Source organism: Podarcis melisellensis, assembly GCF_964234715.1.
Source record: "Podarcis melisellensis genome assembly, chromosome: 13".
Classification (NCBI taxonomy): domain Eukaryota; kingdom Metazoa; phylum Chordata; class Lepidosauria; order Squamata; family Lacertidae; genus Podarcis; species Podarcis melisellensis.
Genome location: NC_138545.1, coordinates 670,178 through 693,568, shown reverse-complemented (window position 1 = coordinate 693,568; position 23,391 = coordinate 670,178). Strand labels below are relative to the sequence as shown.

General features: G+C 49.7%; 1 protein-coding gene across 1 annotated transcript in view; it reads right to left on the bottom strand.

Moving 5' to 3' along the window:
- Positions 1–2,396, bottom strand: part of LOC309355691 (uncharacterized protein) — a 64,410-nt gene extending 62,014 nt beyond the window's left edge. Inside the window, exons 1-2 of the mRNA XM_081886723.1 lie at positions 1,621–2,396; positions 899–1,024 (exon numbers count right to left, since the gene is read on the bottom strand). Coding sequence (XP_081742849.1) covers positions 899–1,024; positions 1,621–1,966 — 472 coding nt within the window. The 5' untranslated portion in view covers positions 1,967–2,396. The remainder of the gene's footprint in view (positions 1–898; positions 1,025–1,620) is intronic.
- Positions 2,397–23,391: the final 20,995 nt, after the last annotated feature.

The window sequence follows — 23,391 nt, the reverse complement described above, 5'->3', positions numbered from 1 at the left end:
TTACTTCCCTTCATCTAAATGCTATACTCCTATTGATGCAGCCCAGAATTGCATTGGCTTTTTTAGCTGCCGCGTCACACTGTTGGCTCATGTCAAGTTTGTGGTCAACCAAGACTCCTAGATCCTTTTCACATGTACTGCTCTCAAGCCAAGTGTCACCCATCTTGTATTTGTGCCTCTCATTTTTTTTGCCCAAGTGCAATACTTTACATTTCTCCCCGTTAAAATTCATCTTGTTTGTTTTGGCCCAGTTCTCTAATCTGTCAAGGTCGTTTTGAAGTGTGATCCTGTCCTCTGGGGTGTTAGCCACCCCTCCCAGTTTCGTGTCATCTGCAAATTTGATCAGGATGCCCTTGAGTCCATCATCCAAGTCGTTGATAAAGATGTTGAATAAGACCGGGCCCAAGACAGAATCCTGTGGCACCCCACTAGTCACTCTTCTCCAGGATGAAGAGGAACCATTGATGAGCACCCTTTGGGTTCGGTCAGTCAGCCAGTTACAAATCCACTGAGTGGTAGCATAGTCAAGACCACATTTTACCAGGACACCAAAGTGTGCAGAGAAAGGGCGCTGGTACAGGGTGTGAAATACATGGGAATGTGCGCATATCAGCTCAGTGTAGTTAGTCTACTCTTGCTGACAGGAACTCTCCAGGTCCTGAGGCAGGTGACATTCTTGTCCAGTTGCTGCTGCTATCAGAAGCCTTTTAAACTGAAGGTGTCAGGGTGATGCCACAGAAGCAACACACCACTTTGAATCAAGCAAGTTGGCCACAAGACCACAAACATTGCCCACCTAGAAAATTACTACACATACCCGGACATTCCTGAGCTTTTCTTTACAAAGGAAGAGCCAGAGGGCGGGAGGATTGTACTAATAATTTGTACTAAGACTTACCCACTTGGATTTCATTCTTTGCCTCTTCGCAACGTCGCCCAGTATAGGGAGACGGGCAGTGACAACGACCCCCAACAAGGACTCCTCCATTAAGGCACCCGAGAGGGACAACTGTGGTGGAAGGAGCTGAGGAAGAGGAAGAGAACAGAACATTAACGATATTTAAGAACAAGACAACAAAAGAGCCCTCATATATGATGATGATGACAATAATAATTTATATATTGTACAGCCTAATGCTATTATTTCTAAGTGTATAGTGAGCAATACATAAAATCAGTGAGAATTAATCAGAACTTTAGCTGCTTGCTGAAATCAAGAAAGCCAAGGGCCTGGAGTTCAATAAAGAATGGTTCTCAGCCAGGAAGGAGTTACATGGTGGCTATAAGTCGTGTGCCTTGACTCATGAGGGACCATGTACAGTACAAAGACAGTACTGATCAAACAAGGATATAACACATTAATGGGTATTGAAGATATTCTGGACTCAAGTATATTAAGGGCCAAGTGAACTGATGCAAGAACTTTGTAATGCGCCAAGAAGCATGATTGCAACAAGTGCAAACCATTAAGCCCTGCAGTCATGTGATAGGAGATAAACATCATTTCCAAATGAAAATATAGACCCCTAACAAATGAACTTTTAAGTTCAGAAGGAGTCAATGTGTGTGAACGGGTAATAGTGGAAGGGAAAGAGGCCCCAATGGTGGATATTTTCATACCGGTAGACGTAGATGCCTTTGATGTGCTTGTTTCAGGATGCTCTTCTGTGGAACTGGAGGAGGTGGTAGATGAACTCAGCTTATCAGTCACACTACTTGTTCTTAGGATCGCTGTAGTACCCTCAATGGAAGGGGCAGGCAACGTTGACAGAGAAGATGTCCCTGCAGTGGATGGTTCCTCCGAGGTGGAAGAAGCGGAGGTCACTGCCAGCGTAGTAGTAGTGTCTCCTGCTGTACTCTGAGTTGAGGGTCCATCTGCAGTGGTGGTGCTTGGGGATAAGATAGATGTAATTGTTTCAGAACGCTGTTCGGTAGAACTGGAAGAGGTGGTAGGTGAACTGAGCATTTCAGTCCCACTAGTTGCGCTTAGGATCGCTGTAGTACCATCACTGGAAGACGCCAGAAACGTTGACGGAGAAGTTGTCCCTGGAGTGGATGGTTTCTCTGAGGTGGAAGAAATGGAGGTCACTTCCTGAGGAGAAGTAGTGCCTCCTGCAGTACTCTGAGTTGAGGGTTCAGTTGGAGTGGTCAGACTGGAAGAGGCAGGCGACGTTGACAGAGATGTCCCTGTACTGGATAGTTCCTCTGAAGTGGAAGGAGCGGAGATCCCTGCCTGCGTAGTACCAGTGTCTTCTGCTGTACTCTGAGTTGAGGGTTCAGTTGCAGTGGTCACACTGGAAGAGGTCCCCAACGTTGACAGAGAAGATGTCCCTGTGGTGGATGGTTGCTCAGTGGTGGGAGAAGCGGAGGTCCCTGCCTGTTTTGTCCTAATGTCTTCTGCTGTACTCTGAATTGAGGGTTCAGTTGCAGTGGTCCCACTGGAAGAGGTCCCCAACGTTGAAAGAGAAGCTGTCCCTGTGGTGGATGGTTGCTCAGAGGTGGGAGAAGCGGAGGTCCCTGCCTGTTTTGTACTACTGTCTCCTGCTGTACTCAGAATTGAGGGTTCAGTTGCAGTGGTCACACTGGAAGAGGTCCCCAACGTTGACAGAGAAGATGTCCCTGTGGTGGATGGTTGCTCAGCGGTGGGAGAAGTGGAGGTCCCTGCCTGTTTTGTACTACTGTCTCCTGCTGTACTCAGAATTGAGGGTTCAGTTGCAGTGGTCACACTGGAAGAGGTCCCCAACGTTGACAGAGAAGATGTCCCTGTGGTGGATGGTTGCTTAGCGGTGGGAGAAGCGGAGGTCCCTGCCTGTTTTGTACTACTGTCTCCTGCTGTACTCGGAATTGAGGGTTCAGTTGCAGTGATCACACTGGAAGAGGTCCCCAACGTTGGCAGAGAAGATGTCCCTGTGGTGGATGGTTGCTCAGCGGTGGGAGAAGCGGAGGTCCCTGCCTGTTTTTCACTACTGTCTCCTCCTGTACTCTGAATTGAGGGTTCAGTTGAAGTGGTCACACTGGAAGAGGTCCCCAACGTTGGCAGAGAAGATGTCCCTATGGTGGATGGTTGCTCAGTGGTGGGAGAAGCGGAGGTCCCTGCCTGTTTTGTACTACTGTCTCCTCCTGTACTCTGAATTGAGGGATCAGTTGCAGTGGTCCCACTGGAAGAGGTCCCCAATGTTGACAGAGAAGATGTCCCTGTGGAGGATGGTTGCTCAGCGGTGGGAGAAGCGGAGGTCCCTGCCTCTGTTGTACTACTGTCTCCTCCTGTACTCTGAATTGAGGGATCAGTTGCAGTGGTCACACTGGAAGAGGTCCCCAATGTTGACAGAGAAGATGTCCCTGTGGTGGATGGTTGCTCAGTGGTGGGAGAAGCGGAGGTCCCTGCCTGTTTTGTCCTAATGTCTTCTGCTGTGCTCTGAATTGAGGGTTCAGTTGCAGTGATCACACTGGAAGAGGTCCCCAACGTTGACAGATAAGATGTCCCTGTGGTAGATGGTTGCTCAGTGGTGGGAGAAGCAGAGGTCCCTGGCTGTGTAGTACCAGTGTCTTCTGCTGTACTCTGAATTGAGGGTTCAGTTGCAGTGGTCACACTGGAAGAGGTCCCCAACGTTGACAGAGAAGTTGTCCCTGTGGTGGACGGTTGTTCAGAGGTGGAAGAAGCGGAGGTCCCTGCCTCTGTTGTACTACTGTCTCCTGCTGTACTCTGAATTGAGAGTTCAGTTGCAGTGGTCACACTGGAAGAGGTCCCCAACGTTGGCAGAGAAGATGTCCCTGTGGTGGATGGTTGCTCAGAGGTGGGAGAAGCGGAGGTCCCTGCCTGTTTTGTACTACTGTCTCCTGCTGTACTCGGAATTGAGGGTTCAGTTGCAGTGATCACACTGGAAGAGGTCCCCAACGTTGGCAGAGAAGATGTCCCTGTGGTGGATGGTTGCTCAGCGGTGGGAGAAGCAGAGGTCCCTGCCTGTTTTGTACTACTGTCTCCTGCTGTACTCTGAATTGAGGGTTCAGTTGCAGTGGTCACACTGGAAGAGGTCCCCAACGTTGACAGAGAAGCTGTCCCTTTGGTGGACGGTTGTTCAGAGGTGGAAGAAGCGGAGGTCCCTGCCTCTGTTGTACTACTGTCTCCTGCTGTATTCTGAATTGAGGGTTCAGTTGCAGTGATCACACTGGAAGAGGTCCCCAACGTTGACAGAGAAGATGTCCCTGTGGTGGATGGTTGCTCAGCGGTGGGAGAAGCAGAGGTCCCTGCCTGTTTTGTACTACTGTCTCCTGCTGTACTCTGAATTGAGAGTTCAGTTGCAGTGGTCCCACTGGAAGAGGTCCCCAACGTTGATAGAGAAGATTTCCCTGTGGTGGATGGTTGCTCAGAGGTGGAAGAAGCGGAGGTCCCAGCCTGTTTTGTACTACTGTCTCCTGCTGTACTCTGAATTGAGGGTTCAGTTGCAGTGTTAACACTTGAAGAGGTCCCCAACGTTGACAGAGAAGATGTCCCTGTGGTGGATGGTTGCTCAGAGGTGGGAGAAGCGGAGGTCCCTGCCTGTTTTGTACTACTGTCTCCTCCTGTACTCGGAATTGAGGGTTCAGTTGCAGTGATCACACTGGAAGAGGTCCCCAACGTTGGCAGAGAAGATGTCCCTGTGGTGGATGGTTGCTCAGAGGTGGGAGAAGCGGAGGTCCCTGCCTGTTTTGTACTACTGTCTCCTGCTGTACTTGGAATTGAGGGTTCAGTTGCAGTGATCACACTGGAAGAGGTCCCCAACGTTGGCAGAGAAGATGTCCCTGTGGTGGATGGTTGCTCAGCGGTGGGAGAAGCGGAGGTCCCTGCCTGTTTTGTACTACTGTCTCCTGCTGTACTCTGAATTGAGGGTTCAGTTGCAGTGGTCACACTGGAAGAGGTCCCCAACGTTGACAGAGAAGTTGTCCCTGTGGTGGACGGTTGTTCAGAGGTGGAAGAAGCGGAGGTCCCTGCCTCTGTTGTACTACTGTCTCCTGCTGTATTCTGAATTGAGGGTTCAGTTGCAGTGATCACACTGGAAGAGGTCCCCAACGTTGACAGAGAAGTTGTCCCTGTGGTGGACGGTTGTTCAGAGGTGGAAGAAGCGGAGGTCCCTGCCTCTGTTGTACTACTGTCTCCTGCTGTATTCTGAATTGAGGGTTCAGTTGCAGTGATCACACTGGAAGAGGTCCCCAACGTTGGCAGAGAAGATGTCCCTGTGGTGGATGGTTGCTCAGAGGTGGGAGAAGCGGAGGTCCCTGCCTGTTTTGTACTACTGTCTCCTGCTGTACTCGGAATTGAGGGTTCAGTTGCAGTGATCACACTGGAAGAGGTCCCCAACGTTGGCAGAGAAGATGTCCCTGTGGTGGATGGTTGCTCAGCGGTGGGAGAAGCGGAGGTCCCTGCCTGTTTTGTACTACTGTCTCCTGCTGTACTCTGAATTGAGGGTTCAGTTGCAGTGGTCACACTGGAAGAGGTCCCCAACGTTGACAGAGAAGCTGTCCCTGTGGTGGACGGTTGTTCAGAGGTGGAAGAAGCGGAGGTCCCTGCCTCTGTTGTACTACTGTCTCCTGCTGTATTCTGAATTGAGGGTTCAGTTGCAGTGATCACACTGGAAGAGGTCCCCAACGTTGGCAGAGAAGATGTCCCTGTGGTGGATGGTTGCTCAGCGGTGGGAGAAGCGGAGGTCCCTGCCTGTTTTGTACTACTGTCTCCTGCTGTACTCTGAATTGAGGGTTCAGTTGCAGTGTTCACACTGGAAGAGGTCCCCAACGTTGACAGAGAAGATGTCCCTGTGGTGGATGGTTGCTCAGAGGTGGAAGAAGCGGAGGTCCCTGCCTGTTTTGTACTACTGTCTCCTGCTGTACTCTGAATTGAGGGTTCAGTTGCAGTGTTCACACTGGAAGAGGTCCCCAACGTTGACAGAGAAGATGTCCCTGTGGTGGATGGTTGCTCAGAGGTGGGAGAAGCGGAGGTCCCTGCCTGTTTTGTACTACTGTCTCCTGCTGTACTCGGAATTGAGGGTTCAGTTGCAGTGATCACACTGGAAGAGGTCCCCAACGTTGGCAGAGAAGATGTCCCTGTGGTGGATGGTTGCTCAGAGGTGGGAGAAGCGGAGGTCCCTGCCTGTTTTGTACTACTGTCTCCTGCTGTACTCGGAATTGAGGGTTCAGTTGTAGTGATCACACTGGAAGAGGTCCCCAACGTTGGCAGAGAAGATGTCCCTGTGGTGGATGGTTGCTCAGCGGTGGGAGAAGCGGAGGTCCCTGCCTGTTTTGTACTACTGTCTCCTGCTGTACTCTGAATTGAGGGTTCAGTTGCAGTGGTCACACTGGAGGAGGTCCCCAACGTTGACAGAGAAGCTGTCCCTGTGGTGGACGGTTGTTCAGAGGTGGAAGAAGCGGAGGTCCCTGCCTCTGTTGTACTACTGTCTCCTGCTGTATTCTGAATTGAGGGTTCAGTTGCAGTGATCACACTGGAAGAGGTCCCCAAGGTTGGCAGAGAAGATGTCCCTGTGGTGGATGGTTGCTCAGCGGTGGGAGAAGCGGAGGTCCCTGCCTGTTTTGTACTACTGTCTCCTGCTGTACTCTGAATTGAGAGTTCAGTTGCAGTGGTCCCACTGGAAGAGTTCCCCAACGTTGATAGAGAAGATGTCCCTGTGGTGGATGGTTGCTCAGAGGTGGAAGAAGCGGAGGTCCCTGCCTGTTTTGTACTACTGTCTCCTGCTGTACTCGGAATTGAGGGTTCAGTTGCAGTGATCACACTGGAAGAGGTCCCCAACGTTGGCAGAGAAGATGTCCCTGTGGTGGATGGTTGCTCAGAGGTGGGAGAAGCGGAGGTCCCTGCCTGTTTTGTACTACTGTCTCCTGCTGTACTCGGAATTGAGGGTTCAGTTGCAGTGATCACACTGGAAGAGGTCCCCAACGTTGGCAGAGAAGATGTCCCTGTGGTGGATGGTTGCTCAGCGGTGGGAGAAGCGGAGGTCCCTGCCTGTTTTGTACTACTGTCTCCTGCTGTACTCTGAATTGAGGGTTCAGTTGCAGTGGTCACACTGGAAGAGGTCCCCAACGTTGACAGAGAAGCTGTCCCTGTGGTGGACGGTTGTTCAGAGGTGGAAGAAGCGGAGGTCCCTGCCTCTGTTGTACTACTGTCTCCTGCTGTATTCTGAATTGAGGGTTCAGTTGCAGTGATCACACTGGAAGAGGTCCCCAACGTTGGCAGAGAAGATGTCCCTGTGGTGGATGGTTGCTCAGCGGTGGGAGAAGCGGAGGTCCCTGCCTGTTTTGTACTACTGTCTCCTGCTGTACTCTGAATTGAGGGTTCAGTTGCAGTGTTCACACTGGAAGAGGTCCCCAACGTTGACAGAGAAGATGTCCCTGTGGTGGATGGTTGCTCAGAGGTGGAAGAAGCGGAGGTCCCTGCCTGTTTTGTACTACTGTCTCCTGCTGTACTCTGAATTGAGGGTTCAGTTGCAGTGTTCACACTGGAAGAGGTCCCCAACGTTGACAGAGAAGATGTCCCTGTGGTGGATGGTTGCTCAGAGGTGGGAGAAGCGGAGGTCCCTGCCTGTTTTGTACTACTGTCTCCTGCTGTACTCGGAATTGAGGGTTCAGTTGCAGTGATCACACTGGAAGAGGTCCCCAACGTTGGCAGAGAAGATGTCCCTGTGGTGGATGGTTGCTCAGAGGTGGGAGAAGCGGAGGTCCCTGCCTGTTTTGTACTACTGTCTCCTGCTGTACTCGGAATTGAGGGTTCAGTTGTAGTGATCACACTGGAAGAGGTCCCCAACGTTGGCAGAGAAGATGTCCCTGTGGTGGATGGTTGCTCAGCGGTGGGAGAAGCGGAGGTCCCTGCCTGTTTTGTACTACTGTCTCCTGCTGTACTCTGAATTGAGGGTTCAGTTGCAGTGGTCACACTGGAGGAGGTCCCCAACGTTGACAGAGAAGCTGTCCCTGTGGTGGACGGTTGTTCAGAGGTGGAAGAAGCGGAGGTCCCTGCCTCTGTTGTACTACTGTCTCCTGCTGTATTCTGAATTGAGGGTTCAGTTGCAGTGATCACACTGGAAGAGGTCCCCAAGGTTGGCAGAGAAGATGTCCCTGTGGTGGATGGTTGCTCAGCGGTGGGAGAAGCGGAGGTCCCTGCCTGTTTTGTACTACTGTCTCCTGCTGTACTCTGAATTGAGAGTTCAGTTGCAGTGGTCCCACTGGAAGAGTTCCCCAACGTTGATAGAGAAGATGTCCCTGTGGTGGATGGTTGCTCAGAGGTGGAAGAAGCGGAGGTCCCTGCCTGTTTTGTACTACTGTCTCCTGCTGTACTCGGAATTGAGGGTTCAGTTGCAGTGATCACACTGGAAGAGGTCCCCAACGTTGGCAGAGAAGATGTCCCTGTGGTGGATGGTTGCTCAGCAGTGGGAGAAGCGGAGGTCCCTGCCTGTTTTGTACTACTGTCTCCTGCTGTACTCGGAATTGAGGGTTCAGTTGCAGTGGTCACACTGGAAGAGGTCCCCAACGTTGACAGAGAAGCTGTCCCTGTGGTGGACGGTTGTTCAGAGGTGGAAGAAGCGGAGGTCCCTGCCAGCGTAGTAGTAGTGTCTCCTGCTGTACTCTGAGTTGAGGGTCCATCTGCAGTGGTGGTGCTTGGGGATAAGATAGATGTAATTGTTTCAGAACGCTGTTCGGTAGAACTGGAAGAGGTGGTAGGTGAACTGAGCATTTCAGTCCCACTAGTTGCGCTTAGGATCGCTGTAGTACCATCACTGGAAGACGCCAGAAACGTTGACGGAGAAGTTGTCCCTGGAGTGGATGGTTTCTCTGAGGTGGAAGAAATGGAGGTCACTTCCTGAGGAGAAGTAGTGCCTCCTGCAGTACTCTGAGTTGAGGGTTCAGTTGGAGTGGTCAGACTGGAAGAGGCAGGCGACGTTGACAGAGATGTCCCTGTACTGGATAGTTCCTCTGAAGTGGAAGGAGCGGAGATCCCTGCCTGCGTAGTACCAGTGTCTTCTGCTGTACTCTGAGTTGAGGGTTCAGTTGCAGTGGTCACACTGGAAGAGGTCCCCAACGTTGACAGAGAAGATGTCCCTGTGGTGGATGGTTGCTCAGTGGTGGGAGAAGCGGAGGTCCCTGCCTGTTTTGTCCTAATGTCTTCTGCTGTACTCTGAATTGAGGGTTCAGTTGCAGTGGTCCCACTGGAAGAGGTCCCCAACGTTGAAAGAGAAGCTGTCCCTGTGGTGGATGGTTGCTCAGAGGTGGGAGAAGCGGAGGTCCCTGCCTGTTTTGTACTACTGTCTCCTGCTGTACTCAGAATTGAGGGTTCAGTTGCAGTGGTCACACTGGAAGAGGTCCCCAACGTTGACAGAGAAGATGTCCCTGTGGTGGATGGTTGCTCAGCGGTGGGAGAAGTGGAGGTCCCTGCCTGTTTTGTACTACTGTCTCCTGCTGTACTCAGAATTGAGGGTTCAGTTGCAGTGGTCACACTGGAAGAGGTCCCCAACGTTGACAGAGAAGATGTCCCTGTGGTGGATGGTTGCTTAGCGGTGGGAGAAGCGGAGGTCACTGCCTGTGTAGTGTCTTCTGCTGTACTCTGAATTGAGGGTTCAGTTGCAGTGGAAGAATTAGTCATAATAGTTGGGCTTGCTTCTGTTGATTTGACTGCAATTTCAAAACATTCAAATCGGTTACAGAAAGAACAAGCAATGAATCTATAAACAAAATATTTTTTCATAAACACAATATCATCATAAGTATTTATTTTTCAGAACATGCAGTTTTTTGCTCTTTTATTCCAGTTAGGGGTTTAGAAACAGCAAGCATTTTATAAGTGCTTTTATATATAACATATATAAACACACCAGTGAGCCATTTTTACTTTGCCAGCTTTCTCTTGCTGGCCATTTTAACCTTTCTAGATCCAGGTGATTCTGAGCAGGGCACATGCTTTTTGGGTCTCATACATCTTCAGATTCAGTTCTAAAGCTTCAGCTGGTGCTGCATCAACAACGCAGACTTGAAGGGGAAGCATTTTGATCATTCAGCACATCACCTTTAGCATTTAAACAGGCCGCCTATTTTTCTTTGGCTTGTGCTTAATATTCTGGCATTAAAACAGTTGATAGCACCTCAAGGAGTGACTATAGTCAAATGGACCTGAAGCTACAGAGCCTAGGACATGCTGATCAGAAGGTCGGTGGTTCAGATCCCTGTGATGGGGTGAGTACCTGTTGCTCGGTCCTTGCTCCTGCCAACCTAGCAGTTCGAAAGCACGTCAAAGTGCAATTAGATAAATAGGTACCACTCCGGCGGGAATGTAAATGGCGTTTCCGTGCGCTGCTCTGGTTCGCCAGAAGCGGCTTAGTCCTGCTGGCCACATGACCCGGAAACTGTACGCCGGCTCCCTCGGCCAGTAAAGCGAGATGAGCGCCACAACCCCAGAGTCGGTCACGACTGGACCTAAAGGTCAGGGTCTCTTTACCTTTACCTTTACAGCAGTGGTTGGGAAGGTGAGTCTCTCTTCTATTATTATTTTCTCCTGTATCCACATACCACTGTTTTCTCCAAGGAGCTCAAGGTGGTATACTTGGTTCTCTCCCCCTTTCCACCTCACAACAACCCTGCGAGGCCTGTTTGTCTGAGAGGCAGTGAATGGTCACCCGGTGAGGTTCATCGCTGAGTGTGGAATGGAACTCTTGTGTCCCAGCTCCTTGCCCAAAATTCTGACCACTACACTGGCATGGATGAGAACTGAAAGTCATAATAATATTATAATATAATAATTTATTATTTCTACCCCGCCCATCTGGCTGGGCGGCTTCCAACAAAAGATTAAAAATACATTAAAACATCAGTCAGTAAAAACTTCCCTGAACAGGGCTGCTTTCAGATGTCTTCTAAATGCATTGTATACCTGGCCTTCTTCAAGGCCTTCTTTGTTTGGAGTCTCTCTCTGAAAAGGGTCACAATGTATAGATGGATATTCTTTCAGATGCATCAGTATCATCAAAACAATCTGAAACAAACCAGAAACTGCTTTCTGGTTTCATTGACATGTGTGCATATTATGTATTTACTCTGCAGTTGTAAAAATCCAGCACATTAAATAGGGCAAGGATATCAGTACAGCTTGTGCCAGCACTGAAACAATTACAGTGGTACCTCGGGTTAAGTACTTAATTCGTTCTGGGGGTCCGTTCTTAACCTGAAACTGTTCTTAACCTGAAGCACCACTTTAGCTAATGGGGCCTCCTGCTGCTGACACACCGCCAGAGCACGATTTCTGTTCTCATCCTGAAGCAAAGTTCTTAACCCGAGGTACTATATCTGGGTTAGCGGAGTCTGTAACCTGAAGTGTCTGTACCTTGAGGTACCACTGTATATTAATTTCTCCTTTAATGCTCTTCAACATGTGTGCATTCTTGGATTTTACAGGTTACTGTAATTATTTTTTTGTAATTAGGATTGTGGCATATGCTGAGTAATTTCCCCCCAGAAGTCTTTTCTCCATGAGTAAGAATTCCAGGTGTCTTTAATGCAAACACGCTCTTTTTCACCCCTGCCTCTCTGAAGATGTTTAAAAGGGGATGAAGCCCCCTTTTATGCAGAATCCAAGAACACACCAGAAAAAGTAGAACATAAATATTTTACGCACACAAGTCTCTGGCTATACATGTACAGTGGTACCTTGGGTTACAGACGCTTCAGGTTACAGACTCTGCTAACCCAGAAATAGTACCCCGGGTTAAGAACTTTGCTTCAGGATGAGAACAGAAATCGTGCTCCGGCGGCGCAGCGGCAGCAGGAGGCCACATTAGCTACAGTGGTGCTTCAGGTTAAGAACAGCTTCAGGTTAAGAACGGACCTCCGGAACGAATATTTTTCGCTCCATAAGACGCACCTGACTATAAGACGCACCTAGTTTTTAGAGGAGGAAAGCAAGAAAAAAAATATTCTGAACAAAACAGTGGATATATGATTTTTGTGGTTCATGCTGTGGCCACAGACGTGATATGAGATTTGACGGTGAGTTTGGGGTAGCTCAATGCAAAAATCTTGAGAATCCATGTGGATCCCTGCTTTGTAACCACGTTTTTGCACCATTGCGGCCCCACGAAACAGTGGATGCGTGTTTCTTTTGGTGCAGGCTGTAGCCATGGACATGCTATGTGATCTGGTGGTGAATTTGGGGTGACCCAGTGCAAAAATCCTGAGGATCCATGGGCTTTTACCTCCCCGCTCCCAGGCAGCCTCCGTTATCTCTAGAGTCCCTTATCTCCCCTCCTGATCGCTTGCCGATCAGCTGCTCAGCGGCTTTGTTTCAACACCCCCTTCCCTCTTTTTTTTAAAAAAAAGGCACAATCTGTTTTTTGCCCCTGGGCAATTTGGCTCCAGGGACCGCGCATTCACTCCATAAGACGCACAGACATTTCCCCTTACTTTCTAGGAAGAAAACAGTGCATCTTATGGAGCGAAAAATACGGTAAGTTCTTAACCCGACATACCACTGTACAAGTTCACAAATACAAGCATAAAATACAAAAAATCATAGGGAAATTATGAAAAAAGAGGCTTAATTGTATAAATTCCCAATACAGCCCTGTATTGGGAAGTCTGGAGGGCCACTACTGGTCAGTGTAGAGGACGCAGAGGCCAATGAACCAATGGCCTGACTCAGTAGAAAGCAGCCTGGGATTCTAAACAAAGGTCTTCCTGGCCCAATGCAGCTAACAGCAAGTTCACTTAGCCCTTCACAAAGCCACGGAGGCGGCGAACCGATCTGAGTTTCCTGCTTGGCAGGGGGTTGGACTCGATGGCCCTTGTGGTCTATTCCAACTCTATGATTCTATGAGTTGATTGAAACCCAGAGCAAGCAGCAGAAACAACATGGAAATGGGAATCTCCACTCCACAAAATATGAGAAGCAGAATCCGTTTTGAAAGCTGCAAGTTCATTCCCCAAACTCAGCAATAGGGGGAGGATAGAAAGCGCAGGGGAAAGAGAACAGAGGAAATAGTGAGATGTGGGAATTACGAGATGTGCCTGAGAGGGGCAGCCCAGCCAGAGGAGCGCAGCACCACCAGAAGCATCTTGCCATGGCAGCGTGAGGATGGTGCAGGAGTGATCCCAGCAGTCAATGGCTTTCCGGCTGATCCAGCTGCTAGACACACATTAAGAAGTAACACGGCAGAGTTTTGTAGGTGGAAAAAGACCCTCCTAAAGAGTTCAGCCTTCCATTCTGACTGCAAGCTGCCCAGAACCCAAACAGGGCCGTCAAATAAGCTGAAGAGTGAGACACTCAAAACAGAGAAACAATCAGAATCACAGAGTTGGAAGGAAACCTGAGAATTGTCCAGTCTGCAGGAATATGCAGCTGTCCCTTACGGGGGATCGAACCTGCAACCTTGGCGTTATCAGCACCACACTCTCGCCAACTGAGCTTCACTGCCCACAGGAGGCAGTGATGGCCTCCAACGTAGACAGCTTTTAAGGAGAATTAAATAGCTTCATGAGGAAGGATACTAATCGCAATGGCCATGTATGAGGATGAGAGGTGGTCTGCCACAGGATGCTCGTCATCAGTGGGGAGAAAATCATCGGGGGAGGGCAGCCGCCTTGGCTTGTGGGCTTCTCACTGGGGCATCTAGTCAGCCATTGTGGGGAATGGGATGCTGGACTAGAGAGAACTTTGGTCTGATCCAAGAGCAATCTGGCTCCCCTGGTGTTCCTTGTCTGACTGAGGTTAAGTTTCTCTGTGAGGAGGGAATGGGACTCTGCACATGCTCCAGGAAAGTCTCTTTAAAAAAATTTAATTTAGGTATTTCGTGGATGAGCGACAGCTTCTGGACTTGGGCTGCCAGGAGCCTTGGCGTGCGTTGAGCCCTGGCAAGGGGGCTGGCGACTCTCCTGTGTGTGACTCCACCCCTTCCCCAAATGCACCCACCACACAGCTGGTTGCCCAAGCGGCAGAGTTCCCACCCCTCCCGTGCTCCCAAATACTTACCCTCTGTGGAGGAGGCCATGATCAGCCCCGTCCAGAGGCAGAGAGCAAAGAGGCTCACCCCCATTCTCCAGTCATTGGGTCTCATGGGTTGAGGCACCAGGGGCCGCTGGCAAAGGGGAGGGCAGGTGCCAGAGGGTTTTCCAGGCAGAGGTCAAGGAGTGCACCTTCCTCTGATCAGCACCAAAGCTGGATTGAAGCGCAAAGCTCCAGAGAGAGAGCTTTTAGAGGGAGGAGGAGGAGGAAGGGGTGTCTAGCCACACCATCCTTCAAGATGCTTCTGATAAGGGCAGGGACAAGTCACATTCAGGGAGAGGCGTCCAGGCAGAAAGAGAGAATGAGGAAAAGGAAAGAAGGCCTGGGGAGTCTGAGGAGAAATAAAAGGTTTAGGGTGTGGGGAGATTAGAGGCAGAGAACAGCAGCAGTGATGCAGAGGCCACAAAAATCCAGCAATGAATTTTGGGTGACCCACTTTGGCCTCCCTGGCTTCAGGAGGTTGAGGACATCTGGCCTTCCATCTCAGACCAGTCTGGTCCTCGCTGCAGCTCGGATGCTCCTCTGGTCTGCAAGACCCCCTGGAGGCCTTTCTTCACTGTGGCCTCTGTGTTCGCCTTCCACAATCACCGTGCAAGTGATGCTTCAGCATCGGCACACAACTGGACTTGTGAGCATGAGCCAGTTCCAGTGAGAGACTTTGCTGCTGAGTACAGATGCAATGTTACTGCGGTTTGTCATCCTGCAAGGCGTCTAGGAAAGTCTCCCTAGGAAAGTTGCCCCATGGAAAGCTTGAGGAGAACAATCTGAGCCCCAGAACCTGCCGCTTGGCCCTTGAGGTGTGTGTCTCTGCGTGAGAGAGAGACAGAGAGAGAGAGACTTCTGGAGGCAGCCCTGTTTAGGGAAGTTACTAATGACTGATGTTTTAATGTATTTTTACTCTTGTTGGAAGCTGCCCAGAATGGCTGCGGAAACCTGTGGGTGAGTGGGTGAAACGTGGTTCCAACCGTGGGCTCACGCCTCTCTCCCTCTGTCTTCTTTAATTACCGTGTATGAGTAGCAGGAAACATCCTAGTGATGTGGTTGGACCCGTCAGTGACAAGGTGTGCTCCAGGAGGTCAAGGAGATGTGGCAGAGAAGCTGAATGAATTATTGGCCGTGGAAGATCTAGAGCAGAGCTCAGTACCTGAACTAACTTTTGCAGGAAGAACTGGGCCAGATAGTGGTGTTGAGAGCTGGGTTTCTAGGCCTGATAGGCAAAATAAAAACTGACAAATCACCGGATTGGGATGCCTGATCCAGATGGACTTCTGTGCCAACTTTTAAGCGTCCGCTGAAAACTTTTATATTCCGCAAGGCCCAAGCAGGCAATCAAGGATACATCCCCCACAAAGCCCTATGAATGTTTGTTTTTAATTTAGGTTTTTCAAACATTTTTAACATTTTATGATTTTTTAGCTTGGTTTTATGTTTTTATATTGTTGTAAACCACTGTGGTATATTTTTTTATGATACACTGGTATAGAAATGTTTTTATAAACAAACAAACAAAAAATATGTCACTTGTTCCTCAGCTCTGCCTCCACACCTGAGGACGGGAAAGTATCCTGTGTAACACCAATTTTTGAAAAGGTGTTTCCAAGGGCAATCCGGGTGGGAAGTATGGTTGAAGATAAATAACCAGGCAGGTAGAAGAACAAGACTTAGGGCTCATCCACCCTTCATTTCCTGCCCTGCTTTCTAGGCACAGCCCCAGGATTTCCAGGTCCGTGTGTCTGTGTGTGATTTTATTATTACTTTTGCTCTCACGCTTTCCCTGGGAACACCTGCATTTTACTGCTGGATCAGAGCAAACAGCAATCTTTGGGAATCACAATTGACATTTCCTCCAATTCAGTGGTAAAATCTCGAGAGGAAAGAACCAGCTCAGATACAGACCTGGAAATCCCAGACCTGTGCCTAGAAATGTGGCACTAAATAAGGGTTTGTCCACACTTCCCTTTACTCCGGGCTTTCTAGGTGCTGTCCGTACGTTAAAGCTCTGTGTCCCAGCTGAATCAGGGCAAACTGCAATCTGCAGGAAACCTGAACTGTCATTTGTTGCACTTTGCTTTAAGTGCGGAGAAAGCTCAGGCGCAGATAAAGGGGCACTTGGAAGCGTTGACCTGTGCTCAAAAAGCAGGGGACAAAAGGTAAGTGTGGATAAGCCCATCTGAAGTAAAGCCAGCCTGGCTTCTGCAAGGACAAGTCCTGTCTCCGGAACCTATTCGGGTTCTATGAGTGTGTCAACAAGCATCTTGACGGAGCTGATCCAGTTGACATAGGACACCTGGGCTTCCCAAAAAGCTTTGGATAAGGTACAGCACCAAAGACTGTTGAGGAAACTTAGCTGACATGGAGTAAGATAATAACAGTAATAAACATAATTTATTACTTATACCCTGCCCATCTGGCTGGGTTTCCCCAGCCACTTTGGGCGGCTTCCAACAGGAGATTAAAAATACATTAAAACATCAGTCATTAAAAAACTTCCTGAAACAGAGATGTCTTCAGATGTCTTCTAAAAGTCAGATAGTTATTCATTTCCTTGTCATCTGATGGGAGGGCGTTCCACAGGGTGGGTGCCACTACGGAAAAGGCCCTCTGCCTGGTTCCCTGTAACTTGGCTTCTCGCAGTGAGGGAACCGCCAGAAGGCCCTCGGAGCTGGACCTCAGAGTCCGGGCTGGACGATGGGGGTGGAGACGCTTCTTCTGGTATACGGGGCCAAGGGTGTTTAGGGGACCTCTTGCGGATCAGGAATTGGTTAAGTAGTAGGAAGCAGAGAGCAGAAATAAGCGGACAGCTCTGTAGAAAGTCGAGTCCCCCAAGGATCCATTTTGGGAGCTGTGAGGTGGCCACGTTTGCTGATGATAATAAATTGTTCAGTACCGCTAAAACAAAAAGAGATTGCCAAGAGCCTCCAAAGGACCTTTCCAGACTGGATGAGTGGGCAGCAAAATGGCAAATGCAATTCAATGCAAACAAATGCTTGCAGGGGGTTGGACTAGATGATCCTCAGTGTCCCTTCCAACTCTATGACTCTATGATTCTAAGTATAAAGTGATGTCTGGTGATGCAAGAAATCTTCCTTTCACATATACGCTCACAGGGTCTGAACTGGAGGTGATAGACCAGGAGTCATAACAGACTGCTTGATGAGGACGTCAACCCAGCATGAAAAGGGCAATTTCCACTTGGGATCACTGGGAAAGGAACTGAAAATAAAACTGCTCATAAAGCCATTCTACACATCTATGATGTGATTGCATTGGGAATACTGTGTACAAATCTGGTTGCTTCACCTTAAAATCTAGTAATAATAATAATTTTAATTTATATCCCGAAGCTGGGCTCAGAGCGACTAACAACAGTAAAAGTAACACAGTTTACATAAAATCATAATCAATTAATTGAAATACATTCTAAAATCAATTCAGAGTCAAATTAATGGCAACCGTTGGGCTAGAGTTCTGTGAGGATTGCCAAAGGAAGGGGTCAGACTGTGCCTTGGCCAAAGGCCAGGCGGAACAGCTCTGTCTTGCAGGCCCTGCAGAAAGATGTCAAGTCCCGCAGGGCCCTAGTCTCTTGGGACAGAGCGTTCCACCAAGTCGGGGCCAGTACTGAAAAGGCCCTGGCCCTAGTTGAGGCCAACCTAACCTCCCTGTGGCCTGGGACCTCCAAGATGTTTTTGTTTGAAGACCGTAAGGTCCTCTGTGGGACATACCAGGAGAGGCGGTCCGCAGGTACGTGGGCTTTAAAGATTAAAACCAGCACCTTGAACCTGACTCTGTATTCCACCGGGAGCCAGTGCAGCTGGTAAAGCACTGGGTGAATGTGCTGGCTCTGCTCTTCCTTCCACGGTTGGAGGCATCAATGCTTCTGAATACCAGTTGCTGGAAACCACAGGAGGGGAAAGTGCTGGTGCTCAAATCCTGCTTGAAGGGTTCCCACTGAGGCATCTGGAGGCCCCCTGTGTGAACAGGATGCTGGACCAGATAGGCCGCTGGCCTGATCCAGCAGGCTCTTACGCTCCCACAATCCTATCTGATTATGTTTCTGGAGCCCCAGGAAAAGAAAGCAATCTCTGTTTGAGTCCAGGTGTTCTTGCAAATATCTCTCTAGTGCCCTGTTTGCACTGGAACAAAAGCAAAACTCGTCTGTGGGGTTTGGAGCTCTGGGGCATGACCCCAGGTGTTGTTTCCCCTTGTACCAGGAGCAAGCGTGTCTTTGTCTCCGCTGTATCGCTTCCTGATAAATTCAGGTTGTCGTCAGGCAGTGCCCATTTTGGCTGCCTGCCTACTCTGAGGTGGGGTGTGTTACCTGCCCAGGTGAAAGGGCTCTGAGCACCAACCTCCCCAAGGAGCTGTTTATCTAAGAGGAGCAGCCACAAAACAAGGGCTATAAATAGCATTCCTTGTTTAGGTCAACACAGCCCAAGGGGTACCAAGTGCAAGGACCCAGCGCATGGCAGAAGGTTACCTGCAGGGCAAATTTGCCACAGGGCAAATTCAGCCAAAACTTGATTCAGCCATGGGGCAAATTCAACCCAAACCAGACGTGTTGGTGGTGGGGTTAATACCAGAGGAGAGAAAGCGCAGGTCTTCCTTCACGGGAAGTCTGAGATCCCCTTTTGGGGTGGCAGGAGGACTGCTGGGTATATGAGCACAGCGCTGTTCTGCAGTTCCCTCCCCAATCCCTAGATAAGACTCTAAGCAGGTTTTCTTCAACTCCAAATTGTTTATTTAAGATTACATTGATGGGCCATGATCGGTTGCACAGGGCGTGGCAAGGGGGACTCCTTGCAAGGCCTGATCCTGGCCACAGCGGTCTCAGCAGACATGAAACTGCTTGCTTCCACCAATCCAATATGGGGGCCTTTTGTGCCAAGCAGGAATGCCATTTCATCTGAGATTGCAGAGAGGGAGGTGGGGGGCGGAACCCACCACCCCTGCACTCACCTCTGTGCATCAGCAGAAATGCAAAGGCCTCATCCTCCCATGTTCACACTCTTCCTCTGAGGCCACTTTCCCCCCAGAGGAAGACCCAGAAGACCACGCAGCATAACCCGATTTGAGTGGGACAGAATTGCAGAAGCCATCCCAGCTTTTGATTGGATGCTAGAATGTCCCATTTTTTGTTTTGGTGCTCTGGTGCAAGAAAGCTGACTCACGCCAGAGCGCCGACCAAAGGAGGCTCGTTTATTGATGCCGTGCTTTCATGCAAATCAGCTGGTTACCAAGAGAGCTCAGGACCAAAAAACAAGCAACCCAATTTTGATCAGTGGGTATGTATTGGCCTGGAAAAAGTGGGGGGGGTCACAAAGATGGGGAGGGGGCAGCCTGAGTCCTCCAGGAAGAGTGGAGGGGACACACAGCAGGCCGGTCCACCTCCCCCCCCCAAGGGCAGGGCATTTGAGGTGAACAGCAGCCAGAGTCAGGAAGGGACCTGCCCTTAAATTGATCCAGATTGTGAGTTAGGGCGCAAAGAAGACTCTTTCTCCATTGTTAAAGTTACAGATAGGTAGCCGTGTTGGTCTGCCATAGTCAAAACAAAACAAATTCCTTCCAGTGGCACCTTAAAGACCAACTAAGTTAGTTCTTGGTATGAGCTTTCGTGTGCATGCACACTTCTTCAGATACACTGAAACAGAAGTCACCAGACCTTTCTATATAGTGAGAAGATATACAGGATCTCAAAGTAGCTGTTCTAATACAAAGGAATTTCAGAAATAGACTGGAAAGAGAAGCTGCTGAATTGCAACTTATTACCAAACTTAAAACCATGGAGAGACCTGGTCTGAACAAAGACCTTGGATTCTTATCTCATTATACATGACAAAGCCATTTTTCACCTTCTCACCCCTTGCTTTTTCCTGTAAGACCTATTGCAGTCGTTAAGAGTCGTCAACAGGCTCATCACAGCTATCTGCCCATCACCCATTCCCACCACCCTTCTGAGTAATACCCCTCCCCACCTTCTCACTATATAGAAGGGTCTGGTGACTTCTGTTTCAGTGTATCTGAAGAAGTGTGCATGCACACGAAAGCTCATACCAAGAACTAACTTAGTTGGTCTTTAAGGTGCTACTGGAAGGAATTTTTGTTTTGTTTTGTCCATTGTTAAAGTAAGGGTTTGGGAAGGGGACAGGACTCCTGGGTCCCTGAGAGCCACAATGGAGTGATTGAGCTGGGAGGGGGGCAGTCAGGGAAGAGGTGGAGGGCAGGGCAGGCTTGGCAGTGGGCCTCAGGCCTCACAAGGCAGGGTGCCAGCCAGGACTCCTGGGTTCTCAAGGAATTTGATGGCAGGGAGTGGCACTGAGTGAGTGAGGTCAGCACTTTGGCTTCCTAACGGTGCCGCTGAGTCATCCTGTGACCTCCGGGTCTGGCCCTTTCCCTCTGAGCCAGTAGCAACTGGCACGCACGGGGGGGGGGGAGTGTGGGCATATGTGTTTGCCTTCTCTCCCTCCTGCTGCTGACATGGCATGACTGGCAGAAAGAACTGGATGGCCCCCACCTGGGCTCTTGTGGGGCTGGGAAGCTGGCAAGGGGCAGTGGAGGGCAGGGAGAAGCTTTTGCCCACCTGGTGCCTAAATTTGTAATTCGATTGGGAAACAAAAGACGAGCTTGTCAAAGCCTCTATGACACACTGGGCAATAGATAGAGGACATACCATATAAGACTAGATTTCCCCCCTAAAAAATAATGTCAAAAATTAGGGGGCGTCTTATACACTGATACATCTCCCTCCCCCGTTTTCTTAAATCTGAGTCCCCCAAAATAGGGAACGTCTTATACATGGGGACATCTTAGAAAAATGCAACGATATAGATTTTAACCTCTAGGGAAAACTCTGGAGGAGTGATCTAAAGTTTACAGCATGTTATTTCCTGAAGAAGAACTACTTGAAAATGATTTATAGATGGTATTGAAGTGCGAGGAGACATGCTAAGATGTATAAGACTGAATCATTTAAGTGCTGGAGATGCAGAGAGGTCAAGGGCACGTTCTTTCGTGGGTGGTGAACCTGTAAAAGGGTAAAAGAGTCTTGTGTTGAGCCTTGAATTGGTGGAGAGATTGGCAGAATGGGCACTGCTGCAGTGCTTGTTTTCTGCGTTTGTAAGAACTCAAACTTTTAGCCTGGAAGCGCCTGCACCTTTGGAACTCCCGGCCTCATGGCACCAGGCAGACACCTTCCCTGCTCTCTTTTTGGCACCTGCTAAAAACATTTGGCACCTGCTAAAAACATGTTTTCGAGGCTACCAGCATGAGTTTGACCAAACTGCGGGAGGCAGTAGAGGACAGAGGTGCCTGGCGTTCTCTGGTCCATGGGGTCACGAAGAGTCGGACACGACTAAACGACTAAACAACAACAACAACAACAAAAACATTACTGTTTAGACAAGCCTGTCCAGAGGTTTAGAAATCTGGTGTGAATCTTAATCTGTGTTTAGTCTCTTGCCATTTCAGCTTTTGGAACCCTCGATTTGATTGCTTTATCTTTTGTGTAAACCACTTTGAGGTTTTTTAAACTATTCCAGTGGTGTGCAAATTTTAAATTAAGCCCTCTGGGGGCTGTTGCAAACCTAACAGCAGACGATTTTAGTGCACTCTCATGCAAAACTTCAACCCTCCAGAGTTTGCCATCTCCCTCCTTGCGGCAGCCACTCCTCATTCCCAACTAATCCTGGCTTGGCCTGGGTCTCTTTGTCTCGGCCCCGCTTCACTTCTTCTTGGCTCTCAGCGAGGCCCTCTCCTCCCACGTCACAAATATTTCCCACCGAAATTCAGATTTAAAAACTTCCCGCTTCCTCTTTCTGGCGAAACCTATCGCACAATGCTGCGCTGTGTCGAGCAGAATTGGCTTGCGCTAGCCAGAGAGGGGCTACCTTTGAGCTGAGGTTTAACTTGCGGGCCGTGCCTCAGCGCCTAAATATGTGAGGTAAACACTGAGAATCGCATCTGAGAGGAGTGCTGCTCCCTCACGGCGGCGTCGCACACAGCCAAGGCAAATAGGAAGAGCGTTACTTCCTTCTCAAGACAAGAAAGGAAGGAGGTGAGAATAATTCCCCCCCCCCCCGTGGCCACCTGGGGAAACTGAGGCACACAACCCCTGCTTCACTTCCAGGTGGGGCTCAGCAGCCTCCCTGCCCCCCAATCTCAGCGGGAGAGACTCTTCCTGACGACTTGTGTTGGTGCACTCTGCGCATGGTCTCAGGAACAGTGTGTGGACACCATGCTTTTCTTAAAGCACATTTCTCTCCCCCGTCAGAGAGTTCTGGGTGCTGTGGTTTGTTAGGGGCTGCTGTGGGAATTGTCATGGGGGAAAGAACAGGGCCCGGAATTATTTGAGTAGAGAAAGAATGCGCCTTAAATGCACTGTGAGTACACAGCCTTGGGGTCGTGTCCAATCACCAAGAGGGTTGGGCTAGATGACCCTCTGGCTCCCGTCCGACTCTGCAATTCTATGATTCTGTAAGTAAGGAAGCAACAAAGGCTTCTCTTCCAAAACAAGCCTGAACAAGGGTTTTCGCAGCCTAGAAATTCCTCGTTGCCACTTCCGACCTTTGCGCATGGGCTGAATCCCTCTGGCTGTCTTAAGACTTCCAGAGATACTCTGCATTAAATCCCCACATTCAGCTGCTCCTGAGCTTCACCCAGTGCTGCCCAGTCAGGAAAAGGGCCCCCTCCCTGGCTCTGAAAGGGGGGGCGCAAACAGCCTTTGCCTCTTCCTTATTTCCCCTGAGCTCTCATAGCAAGACAAAACCACATTCCCCTCCCTGCCCCAAAGGCCTTTGCAAAGATGCTCAGACAAACCTGCAAGAGGGACTTGGGGGCGCCAAAGACACCCACAAACAATTGGTGGTGCTGCGATTACTTTGTACGTTTTTCTTTCCCTGACTCTTGAGTGAGCTGGGAGTGGGAGTGTCCCAGCTGAAGCCCAAGAGGTCTCCCTCTGCTCTTGGCCAAGGGGATGTGCAAAGTGGTGCAGCCCACTCAAGACCCCCTCCTCATTTTTACAATGGGTGCTGATCCGGCCTCCTCCTCTCCCTCTTCTTGGTGGGATCCAGACAGGCCAGTTTCACATCTCAAAGGGGACATTGACTGCCTGTGCTAGGGAGCCCCCAGTGGACCAGCACCCCCAGATCTGGCCAGAGAGTTCACCCTGAAATGGAGCTGCAGAACTCTGCTTATTACACGCCTCAGCTGTGAATGCGGCCGGAGTGACAGCGCCACACCGAGGCAAAGTCTTCAGGCGCATTGCAGGGGGCTGGACTGGATGACCCTCCGAGCCCCTTCCAACTCTACAATTAGTTTGCTAACAGTTCGCAGCTGGTTGGACTAGATGACCCTACTGGGTCCCCCTTCAATTCAGTGAT